Source organism: Asterias rubens, chromosome 6 (assembly GCF_902459465.1).
Source record: "Asterias rubens chromosome 6, eAstRub1.3, whole genome shotgun sequence".
In the NCBI taxonomy this organism is placed as follows: Eukaryota; Metazoa; Echinodermata; class Asteroidea; order Forcipulatida; family Asteriidae; genus Asterias; species Asterias rubens.
This window is the reverse complement of record NC_047067.1, coordinates 13,721,314-13,736,049: the sequence shown is the minus strand read 5'-3', so window position 1 is coordinate 13,736,049 and position 14,736 is coordinate 13,721,314. Positions and strand designations below refer to the sequence as shown.

General features: G+C 38.5%; 1 protein-coding gene across 2 annotated transcripts in view; it reads left to right on the top strand.

Annotated features, from left to right (window-relative positions):
- Window positions 1-14,504, top strand: part of LOC117291310 (alsin-like) — a 47,790-nt gene extending 33,286 nt beyond the window's left edge. For both annotated transcript variants that reach the window (XM_033772949.1, XM_033772948.1), the window contains 13 exons: window positions 233-298; window positions 1,860-1,961; window positions 2,391-2,652; window positions 3,990-4,067; window positions 4,925-5,055; window positions 6,814-6,978; window positions 8,219-8,339; window positions 9,428-9,585; window positions 10,491-10,664; window positions 12,005-12,184; window positions 12,638-12,680; window positions 12,859-13,073; window positions 14,144-14,504. In XM_033772949.1, coding sequence (XP_033628840.1) covers window positions 233-298; window positions 1,860-1,961; window positions 2,391-2,652; window positions 3,990-4,067; window positions 4,925-5,055; window positions 6,814-6,978; window positions 8,219-8,339; window positions 9,428-9,585; window positions 10,491-10,664; window positions 12,005-12,184; window positions 12,638-12,680; window positions 12,859-13,073; window positions 14,144-14,303 — 1,855 coding nt within the window. In that variant the 3' untranslated portion in view covers window positions 14,304-14,504. The remainder of the gene's footprint in view (window positions 1-232; window positions 299-1,859; window positions 1,962-2,390; window positions 2,653-3,989; window positions 4,068-4,924; window positions 5,056-6,813; window positions 6,979-8,218; window positions 8,340-9,427; window positions 9,586-10,490; window positions 10,665-12,004; window positions 12,185-12,637; window positions 12,681-12,858; window positions 13,074-14,143) is intronic.
- The last annotated feature ends 232 nt before the right edge of the window (window positions 14,505-14,736 follow it).

Genomic DNA, 14,736 nt, shown 5'->3' with positions numbered 1-14,736 from the left:
AATTCAAGCGTAGTACCATAAACCTTGCAGGAAAATACTGTATGTTGAAGCACCTTGAGCGTCACTGAGTGACGGATATGGGCGCTATATAAAAAGCCATTTTTAGATTTACAATATGCCTTTACACATTCCAGCCAATTCCTGGCGGCCATTTCTTGGCAGGCCACTGAGGGCAGTAAAAGTCGATAGTGCCATTTTTTTTCATAAACCTTTATTTCTGTTTGTCTCACAGGGGTACCTTGATTTGGCCTGACGGAAAGAAATATAACGGTCAGTTCGTCCAAGGACAGCAACATGGGTCAGTATTTAATAATAATAATAATAATAATAATAACATAAAATTTATAAGGCGCACAATATCTGGAATGGTACCATTCAAAGGCGCAGGAAGCTAGCAAGCTGACAAACTGAACAGATGAGTCTTGAGGTTGTGTTTGTAGGTTGACAGATCAGGTGTGTCCCTCAGCTAGTCTGGCTAGTCTGGCAAAGTTAAAAGTTAATTTGTGGCATGTCGTTGAAGAGGGGTCTAGCTCACCGGACCCAAGCTCTGGTGCTGTCAGCAGTAGAGTGTGGGTTTGATACAAGGGGTATGTTCAGACAGCGTACTAAGTTAGACCTGAACCGGTTTAATTGCTACGAGCTGAAGGGGGTGGTCGTTAAAATAAAACCCCCTTGCGTTCAGACAGCACTGAGTTAAACCCGATACGGTTTATCTTTGGTTTTAAGAGGTCAAATAAAACGCGACCCCGTTACTCTAACATCCTGTTTATTGGCCTGTTCATTGGTCACCGTGTGTTTACATAATGATTACGGAGGTCAATGGGTCGTCTGTTGTGAGTTAAACCGGATGTGGTCTTTATTATTCTGTCCACACACAGTGTTAAAAGATAAACCCGAAGCGGTCTAAAGATAAACCTCCTCCCTGGATGGTTTATCTTTGTAGGTTGAACTCGATTCGGACTAACTTTAGAACCGTTCAGACACACAGAGTTGAACTCGATCGGGTTGAACCATGAGTTAAACCAACTTTAGTACTGTGTCTGAACGACCTCACAGTCAAGTCACTTGTGCCCTTGATTAAAGCACTTAACCATAATTGCTTCTTAAAAAGTTGGGAACGTACATAGGGCATTCTGCTCTACCAGCCAGGCTCCTTGTGGATGATACCCATGCCTACATCTTTATGGATTGTGAAGAGGGGAACGCTGTTTTAGCCCCATGAGTTGGTGGCAAATGCCCCTGGTGGTAGTTGATTTGGGTCGATAGCCCAAATCAGTCAAGTGTAGCCCTCACATGAAAGTGTCCGTCAAAGTAAAGCTTGTGATGTTATGCGATCTATTTCTTTGCGTTTGGCATACAGATCCTCCAGTGAGAGTACATAAAATTACAGATAGCAAGTAATACACCAAATGGGAAACTGGATGGGTACATTTTAAATGATTTTGGGTTGATCGAAGACAAATTGACTCAAGCAGGATTTGAACCTACAATGTGTTAATGTGCCAGCGCTCTACCAACTGGGTTATCTAGCCCTAAGTTTGCGGTCTGCCTATTTTTTCAATATCTTTGTCCGGGGATGCCAGTTTTATGGCTTTTGACTAGCACCTCTGAATAAAGATATTGACAAAATAGAAAGACCACCAACATAGGGCTAGATACATGTAGCTCAGTATGTTAATTGGAGTTCGTTGGTTCAAATCCTGCTATAGTCAATTAGTCTTTGTACAATTCAAAATACAGTAAATTACTTGGAAAACGTTCAGTGGTGACTACATATTTATTTTGGTGGTATTTGTAATGAGTCTTTACGTATACTAATAAGCTCTGGATGTCTGAATGCTGTATTTGATTTTGTATAGGTATGGTGTGTACACCATTCCCAGTGCAGAGCAGAATGGCAAGGCACAGGTTTATGATGGACAGTGGCAGGAGAGCAGCATGAGTGGCTATGGAACACTAAGGTATGTCATATCAATCCATCGCTTGTACATTGAACTGACCTATCATATCCACAGTAAATAAAACGTCATTGGAGCAAATTGCGTCTCAGGTTCCACTGTTTATCAAACTGCTGTCTTGGGGTCTGCTGACTATTTTTATTTTATTTCTGATGACAAAATCAAAAGCTGACTTCAGTAGTCCGTAGAAAACTGTCAATGTGTTTTAATTCTTGCAACTATTTGTTATTAATCCCTAAACAGATGACAAAACAAATTTTGTCAACAGAGCGCTGTGTACAAACCAATGCACAATAGAGGCCTATTGAGTTAGTTTACATGTACTTTGTGAAAAAACTACCGCCATAGTATATCATTGGTAAAATAGGTCACTTAGTGAAATAAAAAAATGGTAATGGGTTGTACAGTGTATAATATTTGAATTTTCTTTAGATACTCCAATGGTGACATCTACCAAGGGAATTTCCAGGACGGCAGAAGGCATGGTCATGGCATCTTCCACAGCAGCGTTGGCAATCTCTTCATCGGGGAGTGGCAGAACGACTGTCGTCATGGTTATGGGATCATGGAGGAGCGACAGAGAGGTGAGAAGTACATGGGCAAGTGGGAGAACAACTGTCGCCACGGCAACGGGATGGTGATCACCATGGGGGGTCTGTACTACGAGGGCGTCTTCAATCAGAATAAACTAATGGTGAGAAAAATTGTTCCGATAACATTGGCCTTTGGGAAAATATGTATTGTTGTAGCTTCACACGAAACTGCTTGTTTAAAGGAACACGTTGCCTTGGATCGGTCGAGTTGGTCTTTGAAAAGCGTTTGTAACCGTTTGTTATAAAATGCATATGGTTAGAAAGATGTTTTAAAAGTAGAATACAATGATCCACACAAATATGCCTCGAAATTGCGTGGTTTTCTTTTACTTTGTGAACTAACACGGTCGGCCATTAATGGGATGGCCGACCGTGTTCGTCGACGAGGTAAAAGGAAAACCACGCAATTTCGAGTGATACTTGTGTGGATAATTACATTCTGCTTTTAAAATACCTTTCTAATCATATGCATTATATAACAAACGGTTGAAAACGCCTTTCAAAGACCAACTCGACCGATCCAAGGCAACGTGTTCCTTTAAAGGCAAAATATTCCTTTATAATAATAATAATTCAACTGTAGTACCACATACCTTGCAGGAAGTACTGTATATTACAGCGCCAGGAGCAGCACTGTGTGATGGATATGCGCGCTATATAAGAAGCCACTATTATTATTAATAAGAACATTCATAGTGTGCAAGGAAGGAAACATGTGAATCTTGTTTAAAGCGGCAGTGAAATATTGGGTTTTGAATGTCTCTTTGAGCTTATGAATAAAAGACATGGTACAGATATTAGGAGGCAGATTGTTCCAAAGTAGCGGACCTTTTGTTTTTAGTAGCGTTTTATTGTTTTAATTCGTCATAAAGTTACAACCAGAATCAATGAAAATTGATGAAGTTTGTGACGCAATTTTTCTGCCTGTAAAACACAGGCATATGTGATCAATGTTTGAAAGTATAATAATAATAATAGAAATAATAATTGTGGCTTCATATATAGCGCACATGTCCGTCACACAGTGACGCTCCTGGCGCTGTTACATACAGTATTTCCTGCTAGATGTGGGACTACATGTACGTTTGAATTATGAGACCTATTTCTGATAGCACCATGTAATGTTTTACAAGGTGCTGTGGCGCAATTTGCTGCCGATTGGACCAGGAACTGGGATTTTTTTACATGCGTTACATAACACATGGGACCAAAGGCTTAACATCCCATCCGAAGGACGAAGCAATGGTTAAGTGTCTTGCTTAAGGACACAGGTGTCACGGCTGGGGATTCGAACCCACACTCTGCTGATCAGAAACACCAGAGTTTGAATCGGTGCTCTTTATAACCGCTCGGCCATGACACTTCCAAAGTGTTTGCTTTTTGTTATGCTTGTATCTTGCTCTTATAAATCTTGTATAAATGTCTGCCGTTATTTTAGGGAGTTGGTATTCTGTTGACCGAGGATGGAACAGTGTATGAAGGAGAACTCACGACGGGTCCAACACTCAGTGGCAAGGTAACTACATTAAGTTGAAGAATATTTTATTTTATATAACACCCAAGCAGATCCTTGCCTTTTGATTGGAGGATTGTCCGTCATGTGTTGGCAAATAAAAGTACTATTGCACGCTACGTCACTGAACGTGCATTTTTCGTTCCATCCGAAAAGTACTATTGCACGCTGAGGAAAAAACATCACCGCGTGCGCATGTCTTTGGTAACGCAGCAGTGTTACTGCAAGGCACATTACTAGCATTCGGCTTCTGCGTGTCACAAAATAGCTGTACAGAACGCACATTGTCACTGTTGAATCCAACAGGCAGACCCAAAAGAAACGGGTGTAATTTCACAATTAGAAATTGTAGGCCTACGCTTTGTTTGTTTTGAAAGTTGTATCTTCCAATCAAAATGACAAAGATCTACTTGGATGTTATATAAAACAAGTAATGAATGTTTTTCATTCGTGCAATGGTGCAAATATGTTCATTCGTTGAAAGATGGAATGTTCCATTCAACTCGACTCCGCCTCGTTGAATAGAACATTCCATCTAGTATAAATGTACCGCTTACTTTGAATTCCTTGAATGTCTGATGGTTCAGGGCAAGCCTTTGCACACCAACCTCCAGATAAGCAATTGTGCCATACTTATTCATTCAGATATGTGTGTAGCTGTTCACCCTCTCTTTAACGTAACTACGCAAAAGCTTGTCCCTAATCATAGCAACTTTTTGGATAGACTAAAGAATTCAAATGTATGTAATAAATTGGATGAAGTACGTCGTTTTACCAGACACTATTCAAACCTTACTCGCAAGTGGTTTATTGGTGAGAAGCATGAATGAGAAATTGTACAATATTTTATATCATGACAGGGTTTGCTAAGACTGCCCTCTGGCGATGTTATCGATGGTAGTTTCAGCGGCCTGTGGGGTGACGGTGTGAAGGTTAATGGAACATTCCGCAAAGCGGCTGAAGTAACGCCTAGTCACAGAAGGAAAACCAGGTTAGTTAAACCGATTCCAAGTCACTCTAAACTTGTGTATTCTCTGAAATTAGTTGTTGTTTATATTTACTTTGTGTTTTCCTGATTCCTCTATAAAAAACGATCTTTGCTGTCTTTGAGAACAATTCTCTAAACTCAGGTTTTTTTGCCCTTTTGTTGGTTTGTCATGAATGTAAACTATTATAATTTATTGTGCAATGACTTGTGGCTTTTTCTTCACCTTTATTTATTTCAATTTGTAATATTTTTAACATGTATTTCACACTATTCACTGTTTACTTTCTCTTGTCTCACTATATATTCTTTATAGACTGTAGGTTTTCTATGCATTTTACATTTTGTATGATGGCTTGTGTTGCCATTTTGAATACATTTCATGTGATTTTCATTACATGATATTTTCAATTGTTTCTGTAGTGTTTTGTAACGGTACTTTTTAATGTGCAACCATTTTCACTGTTTACTTTCTCTTGTCTCACTATATATTCTTTTATAGACTGTAGGTATTCTATGCATTTTACATTTTGTATGATGGCTTGTGTTGCCATTTTGAATACATTTCATGTGATTTTCATTACATGATTGTTTCTGTAGTGTTTTGTAACGGTACTTTTTAATGTGTAACCATTTTCTTCTCACTATTACCTTGTTGCTTTCTTTTGTTTCACTCAAATATTCTTTTAAAGGCTACAATCCCGGCCAAAATGCTTGGGCGATTCATTCCTCACAGTATATAAAACCATTCCCTGTCCATTTCCCACTGCCAATAAACATTGTCTCCCTGCCCCCCCCCGTCTCCCCGCTCAATGTTGACTGTAATGCAGAAGAAGACCGCCAATTGGAACCAACATTGAAAGGGGGCAGGGGGGCCCAACGAGATATGGTTGGGATTGTAGGTTTCTGTGCATTTTTACATTTTGTATGATGTCTTTTTATTACTGGCATTTTAAATACATTTGATGTGATTTTCTCGTCTATATTTTGAATTGTTCCTGTAGTGGTTTTAATGGTAGTTTTTAATGTGTAACTATTTTCTTCCCCTTATTTAAATTTTTTTTCCCCCACACTATTCATTGTTTACCTTCTTATATTTCTCTCAAATTTTCTTTCAAAGACCACAATCCCGGCAAAAATGCTTGGGCCATCCCCTGTCCACTTCCCCTGACAAAAAATCTCCCCCCCTGTCCCTCGCTCAATGGCGACTGGAAAGCAGAAGAAGACCGCGCAACATTGAGAACCAACATTGAAAGGGGGCAGGGGGGCCCAACGAGATATGGCCGGGATTGTAGGTTTTCTGTGCATTTACATTGTGTATGGTGGCTTTTTTATTGTTGTCATTTAACTACATTTGTTGTGATTTTCATTACATGATTTTCCCGTCTATATTTGAAATAAGGGGAAATATAATGATAATTGGCTTATTTTCCCCCTTACTTGATTTCAATTTGTAATGTTTTAAAAATGTTTTTCACAAATAGTTGTTTACCTGCTCTTGTTTCATGCTAAGGACTCTTTTCAAGTTTGTCGGTTTTCTGTGCATTTTACATTTTTAATGATGGCTTTGTATGATTTACATTTTAAATTGAATTTACATGATTTTCATCACATAATTTTCCTGTCTATATTTTAAATTGTTCCTGTTGTGTTTTTTTAATTGTACATTTTTAATGTGTATCTATTTTCTGAATAATTTGTGTAAACACCTTAGAGCTTGGAAAGTTTTTTAATAAACCACTTTATCTATTGACCATCCAACAGTGGCATCGGTAAGTTTACAGTGGCGTCAGACGACAAATGGGAAGATGTATTCGACCATGTACGCTCAATCTTTGGTCTGATCGACAATAAGAAACCAGACTACCAGAAAGTATGGGCAGCTGTTGCCGTGGCGATATCGTCACTCACACAACAGGAAATGGAAAGGTCAGTAGTTTTTGATGAAATTAATTTTAGGTTTATACAATATTTGTTCCCGGAGACTGGATCTCTGCTTAATTTTGTTTCCGTGGACCGTTTTTTACTATATATACCTTTAACTAGCCATTGGACACTTTCGTTACAGAAAAATAAAAAAAAGTTCACAGATTTACAAATAACTTGCAGGGTTTACAGAAGGTAATAGTGAAAGACTTCTCTTGAAATATCATTCCATGAAATACTTTACTTTTTGAGAAAACATTAAAACAATATCAATTCTCGGTATCGAGAATTACGGACTTATTTTAAACACATGTCATGACACGGCGAAACGGCAGGAACAAGGGTGGGTTTTCCCGTGATTTTCCTCCTAACTTCGATGACCGGTTGAGCCTAAATTTTCACAGGTTTGTTATTTTATGTAAAAGTTGTGATACACGAAGTGTGGGCCTTGGACATAACTGTTTACCGAAAGTGTCCAATGGATGTTAAAGTACTGAGTATACAGTACTAAACACACATCTGTGTATATGGGTTAAACCAAAATGATTACATATTACTATTGCTTATAAATGTTATTATTATGAAGACTATTATTGTGGAGATTTTGTCCAAGGTTTGTTGTGAACTTAGGTGGCTATTTAAGGAGAATTGAAGATTCTGAACAAATTTATTGTTTTTCTATGCATTTTTGTTTGTTTAAAGGCAGTGGACACTATTGGTAATTACTCAAAAAAATGATTAGCATAAAACCTTACTTGGTGACGAGTTATGGGGAGAGGTTGATAGTATAAAACATAGTGAGAAATGGCTCCCTCTGAAGTGACATAGTTTTCAAGAAAGAAGTAATTTTCCACGAATTTGATTTCGAGACCTCAGATTTAGAATTTGAGGTCTCGAAATCAACCATCTAAATGCACACAACTTCGTGTGACAAGGGTGTTTTTTCTTTCATTATTATCTCGCAACTTCAACGACCAATTGAGCTCAAATTTTATCAGGTTTGTTATTTTATACGTAGTTTAGATACACCAAGTGAGAAGACTGGACTTTGACAATTACCAATAGTGTCCAGTGTCTTTAAGGTTAAGTGGTTTGCTATTACTTGAGTGGGATTCGAACCCACGACCTTTGCAATTATAGAGCAGTGTCATATCAACTAGACCACTGAGATTGCCGGGTAGCTGGAGGCTTATGTTTTTTGTATTGCGGTGGTTTTAACATGTTTTTGTTTTCGTTGTTTCAGGCTGCATAAAGACGAACGCAGTAAAGTAGTTGAGGATTTACAGAAGATACCTAGCAGTGGACAGAGTAAAGGAAAGATAACCGAAGAGGACTACAAGTCCATCCAGGAGTACCTTACAAAGGTGAGTTGGTCTTAAAAACTTGTCTTGTCTTAAAGGCACTGGACACTATCGGTAATTACTCAAAATAATTGTTAGCATAAAAACTCACTTGGTAACGATCAATGGAGAGCTGTTGATAGTATAACACACTGTGATAATTGGCTCCTTCTGAAGTTGTGTTGTTTTGAGAAAGAGGTAATTTCTCACTCAAATATTAAAAGCCTCCAGGCCTGAAGCCTTTTATTAGGCACCTGAAAGCACACATATTTGTGCAACAAGATAGTTTTTCTTTTAGTATTCTCTTGTAACTTTGATGACCAATTGAGTAAAATATTTCACTGATTTGTTATTTTATGCATATGTTGGGATACGCCAAGTGGGAACACTGGTCTTTGACATTTACAAAAGGTGTCCAGTGCCTTTAAAAAAACATGTTGGTCTAAAAAAAAAAAAAAAGCAAATGTAGTCAGGTTGGCGTAGTGGTATTTTTCCTCGCCTTCCACCTCTAGGACCCTGGTCCGAATCAAGCCAGGGGGCACTATGTGGAGTGGATTTTTCAGTCATACCTGACTGCTTGGTTTTCCCTTGATATAATTATCTGGGTTTTTCCTACCACATCCATTGGGTTATTGGTTAGTACAGTGATTTAGTTCACCTTTCTGGGAGTCATTGGGTTTACAACCAGAATAAATCAAATATTGGTAGCTCTTGTGAAGAGACTAAACTGTCATGTAGGGAGTCATGGCCGAGTGGTTAAAGAGCAATCAAATTCAAGTTCCGGCGCTTAAGTCACCGGAGTGTGGGTACGAATCCTGGTCGTGACACTTGTGTCCTTGAGTAAGATACTTTACTATAATTGCTTCTCTTCACCCAGGGGTATAAATGGGTACCTGCGAGGATAGTAGAGGTTGATATTGTGTATTGAAAACGTCTTTGGAGTGCTATGGTTGCCCAGGTTGTATACTCCCCAGGGAGCTGAGAAAGATTAAAGGAATGCTATCGGCCCAATGACCAGGGTACTAATGTAAAGCGCATTGAGACTTTTATTGTGAAATGCTCTATATAAGATCTAGTTATTATTAAAATTCCTCATCATTTATCTCCTCCAGGCCTTTGAGACATCACTTCATCCCCTCGGCAGTCTCCTTGAGAACCTGTGTGTAGCGTACAGAGAAACATACATCGGTCTCGGTGCCCATCGATGGCTTCTTCCGTACGCCGTCCAAGAAATCAAATCCTATGTCAAGAGGATTTATCAATTAGTCAGGTAAGCAAGTTGGAATTCCTGACTTCTAAATACAAATCAGCATGCACATTGTGGAAAGCACCAGTCTATTTTGAACCCAAGCCTCACTGTTAATTTTGTATAATTTTGCATACATGATATTGTTGTCTGGATTGAGTTCAAGATTATAAAAACAAATAAGAAATAATAAAAATAGTGGCTTCTTGTATAGCGGGCATATCCGTCACTAAGTGACGCTCAAGGGGCTTCAGCATACAGTATTTTCCTGCAAGGTATGTGGGACTACGTTTTGAAATGAGTTTTGAATTAAGAGTAGTCAGTATGTCTCTTTCACTTTGCACCATTGATCTCATACAAGACTGCTTGTACAAATCCTTGTTCAGGATGTAATGATGTATGATGGGACTGATCGCACTGCTGTTTGGCACAATGTGTGCAATCACAACAAGAACACACCTGGGGTACGTTCCACTCGCGCAAACGACTCGCAACTGTTCGTGCAAACGTTTTTTTATCTTTTGAACGATTGGTGCGCATTAAGCGATGTCAATATTGCTGCGCCCTGAAATAAAGATGGCGCGCACCATATGTAGTTTTTCCGTATGCTTGTCCGCCATTTTAAAAACCACTCGCCAACACCTCAGAAGTATGTTCGCGTAAAATTGCAAACGTTCGCCAATGGTGGCGGCACACAACTCGTTCCACTTGAAATTGTTGGCGAACGTGCGCAACTGTTGGCAATGTTTGCGCGAGTGGAACGCACCTCTGGTAGATATGATCATGTAACACTTAGTAGTTAGCCATTTTTCCACAATATTCATATCAAATTTTTTGATTTCTGATTCCTCTAGTCTGTGTAGTTATAGCAGTACAATTGCTATGTTCCTAGTGACCCTTAATGTCAATATTATATATTTTCTTTCCAGGGTGCTTTTCAGTGACCTCCCAAGTGAACACCCCTCCAAGCCTAATACACCGGTCCATGAGGCCCCATCTTCTGACTTCCATTATTACTATGACTACAGCGATAGCCAGACAGCAGTGGAGGCAAAGTTCTCAAAGTCAGCGAGTAAAAACAGACAACCCTCGTCTGATGATATGTAAGTCTGAGAAACTGGTTCAGTCTGAACGGGGCTTGTGTATTAAATTTCACTATTAAATTCCAGATAGATATTTTTATGAAGTTACATGTACAAATACCAGCAAATATTAAACACTTGGTTGGTTCTTATTTGTGGCCAAGCGCACTGTACTTAAGTTCGGCCCTTCCATTGCAAAACGGCCTATTCTGAAATTTGTTTTGAAGAAAAGCAAGTACAGAGATACATGTGTAAGTTGTTTTGTCATAAAACAGGATGAAAGTGTAAAAAGAGGTCGAGATATGACATGTTATATTTACATCCATACATAGCATGCATTTGAAACTTTGAAATGAAACATTTCCCTCAATTTACAAATAAGTGCCAAATAACATGCATTCAAGATGCCTTCAAATGAAATTGAAGTCTTGTATTTTAAAATGTCAAGAACTTGTAAATTAACCATTTATTTCATTTGTGTGTATTTGATTGTTCTCTCTATGGCTTATTTTGTAACAGGTACTTGTTTTGATTTTGTTAAGTTTATTCTTACTTAACATTGATCTTTTGTCAATTAATCAATGATTTCAATGATTTTGTTTGTATTTTATTGTTTTCTCTCTACCTTACTTTGTAACATGCACTTGTTTTGTTATAAATCTATACTGAATACTGATCTTTTGTGAATTAGCAAGTGATTTCAATGATTTGTGTATATTATATTGTTTTTTTCTGCAGCGTATTTTGTAAAATGCATTTGTTGTGTTTATTGCTTATTGTATTCCACATTTCCATTTCTCTCTCTCTCTTTCTCCCTTTCCTAAAGACATAACTGTGATATTGAGCCATATAAGAACTGTGTTTATACTATTTCTATTATTATTATTGCTATTATTAGCAGAACTCTACATGTAGGCCTATTGTGTAGAATTTGACTAGGCTTTGTTTTTAAATTAAGTGGTTGTTTTAGAAGAATTGAAGAATTTTTTTTATTTACATTATTTCTTAAATTATAATTTTTCTATGCATTTTTGTATGTTTACTTAAGGTTAAGTGTTTTCTATAAATTGACCTTGAGTTGTAAATTTGTAATTTTTTAACTAACTTAAATTGTCCCAAATCCTCTTCAATTGGCTGTTTGATTATGGAGGATTAAAGGCTTTAGGCCCAAATAACAATTACTTACTATTAGGCCTGGCTACCAGGCAGCCAAGTTTATCAAATTTTATCCAACAGTTTAGTGTGTAGTGATATAAGAGTGGGGGCAATGTCGAGTAGCAAGTAGGCCTAGCGAGTTAAGGGTCAATAAAAATGTTCAACAACAATTTCCTTTTCTAACTGATGTTTTATTTCGGCCGCAGAACTTGTCATATCACCAGTGATGGTCTGCTGTATCCCATAGTACTACCCAGACTCTACCCAGCTCTCTTTACTCTGTATGCACTCAAGAATGAGGAGGAAGACCAACAGTACCAAGAACGATTAAAACGGCTGAATGAAAGGCCAGATATGGCCTTGATGGCGTATCTCAAGGTTGACCAGTAAGTACAGAAACGGGTTACCAGCCAAAAGTCCCTCAGGGCTCGCCCTCAACACTAGCCCGACATACATTGTCTAGTAAAAACTGCTACCAGCAAGTTAACACCACCCAAGTCAACTTGCCCTGTGGGCTAATAAAACATAGAAACAGGGTTACCCCTTCTGTAGTGTAAGGATGTAGGCATGGGTGTCATCCACTAGGAGCATGGCTGGTAGAGGAGAAATGCACTACCTTCCAAATTTTTTACAAAGCAATTGTGGTTAAATGCCTTATAATGCCACATGACTGGGTATCGACCCCACCCTCTGCTGCTGACAACACCAGAGAGCCGGTTCCTGGCAAAATGTCTAATGTTTTTTCTGCTTAACAGACCCAAAGAGTAGAGACAGGGCAAGTGGTGGAGACTGAATGTGGAAGAATAAAATGATTACATTGTTTGTCATTTTATCAACAGGAAATTCTGGTTACTGGAAGATGTTGTGAAAGATTCTTTAAAGGTTTGACATTTTAATATTTGTTTTTTGTCATAGTAAGTAGTTTATGTTTATCATTGGCAGAATATTTCATGCTACATCTTAAATGAAATTACAATAATCTAAAAAAAAAGTAATTTAAAAGTCAAATCTAAAATAATGGATCCAATATCTGACAAATAACTCCTTTTCTCTTCGCCAGAGAATATCCGAGATACGAGATGTGTCTTACATAACAGCAGTAGAGTGCCTGCAGAATCTAAGTACAACATTCAGTCCGCGTCAGAAACTGCTGATTATACACACAGCCTGGGAGGCTATTGAGGAAGCCATACAGACAACACTCAGCTCTGAGAATATCACACTAGGCATGGATGAACTATTCCCAATCTTCCAGTATGTGGTCACCCGAGCAAGGTAATGCTGTGGGTTTAGTGGCTTTGCCGAAATCATAGAGCTATATATATTGACTAGAGCGCTAACACCCCGTTTTACACGCACTAAGGTTTTGAAGCTGTGTTGGCGCATCCATGTTTATGTACAAACCAATGCAAAAGCTTGAATTTTTGTACGGCAATTGTACGGATATTTGCATGATAGTGTGTTTGTTCTTTTCTACGTGTCATTGAACCAAAAAATGCAGTAAATGTGAATGCACAATCTGCTGATGTGCGTACAATCTGCGAGCATCATGTGCGTCATGTTTAAAAGGCGCGTATACTTTTTTTTAGTATGGCAATCAAGTCGAATCAAATCGCGTACGTAATTAAAGGTTTGATATTTTGTGCATATGCTGAGATACAGCAAGTGGGGAGACTGGTCTTTGACAATTACCAACAGTGTCCAGAGTCTTTTAGTACTGCCTTGGAGATTGCTTATCTCGAGCATACTGATTGAAACGTTGAGTTGTCAACCAACGGTTCTTCCAGTGCTACCACAAACCTCACCCAGTTGAACTCCCACAATGCAATGATTAAAATCTGTTTAAAGACACTGGACACTATTGGTAATTGTCAAAGACCAGTCTTCTCACTTGGTGTATCTCAACATATGCATAAAATAGCAAACCTGTGAAAATTTTAGCTCAATTGGTGATCGAATTTGCGGTATAATAATAAAAGAAAAAACACCATTGTCACACGAAGTTGTGTGCGTTTAGATGGTTTATTTCGAGACCTCAAATTCAAAATCTGAGGTCTCGAAATCAAATTTGTGGAAAATTACTTCTTTCTCGAAAACTATGTCACTTCAGAGGGAGCCGTTTCTCACAATGTTTTATACTATCAACCTCTCCCCATTACTCGTCACCAAGTAAGGTTTTATGCTAATAGTTATTTTGAGTAATTACCAATAGTGTCCACTGCCTTTAATTATAATAATAACAGAGTAACCATCTAGATTTTGTGTTATTTCGTAGAACTGGATTCTACAAGATCAACCACTGAAAAAATTACAACTAACGATTCCATTTCTTTCTCATTTTGCAGGATTCCTCATCTGGGCTCAGAGCTTCAACTCATCAACGACCTGATGGAGGTCAAATCCGACCCAGGTCAATGGGGTCACATGTTCACGACCTTAGAGGCGTGCTACCTCCTGACGAGGTATGACAAACTCCCAGAAGATTGCGCGGAGCTCCACTGTTGAAGAAAATAAAGTTGGAACTTGAGATGGTTTGTAAAAAAAAACAATTATAATCACCCTGATGGGTACCTCCTTCCTGGTATGTATTGTCCATATTGGACTTATTTATCTGACTTGTGTAGAGTGTTATGGCCGAGTGGTTAAGAGAATCAAATTCAAGTTAAGTCATCGGGGTGTGGGTTCAAATCCCGGTCGTGACACTTGTGTCCTTGAGCAAGATACTTTACTATAATTGCTTCTCTTCACAAGGAGCATAAATGGGTACCTGCGAGGGCATAGGTAGATGGTGGGAATGAAAAGGCCTTTGGAGCGCTATGTTTGCCCAAGTTGTATACTCCCCAGGGAGCTGAGAAAGATTAAAAGAATGTTATTGGCCCAATGACCAGGGCACTAATGTAAAGCACATTGAGATGTGTATTGTGAAATGAACTATATA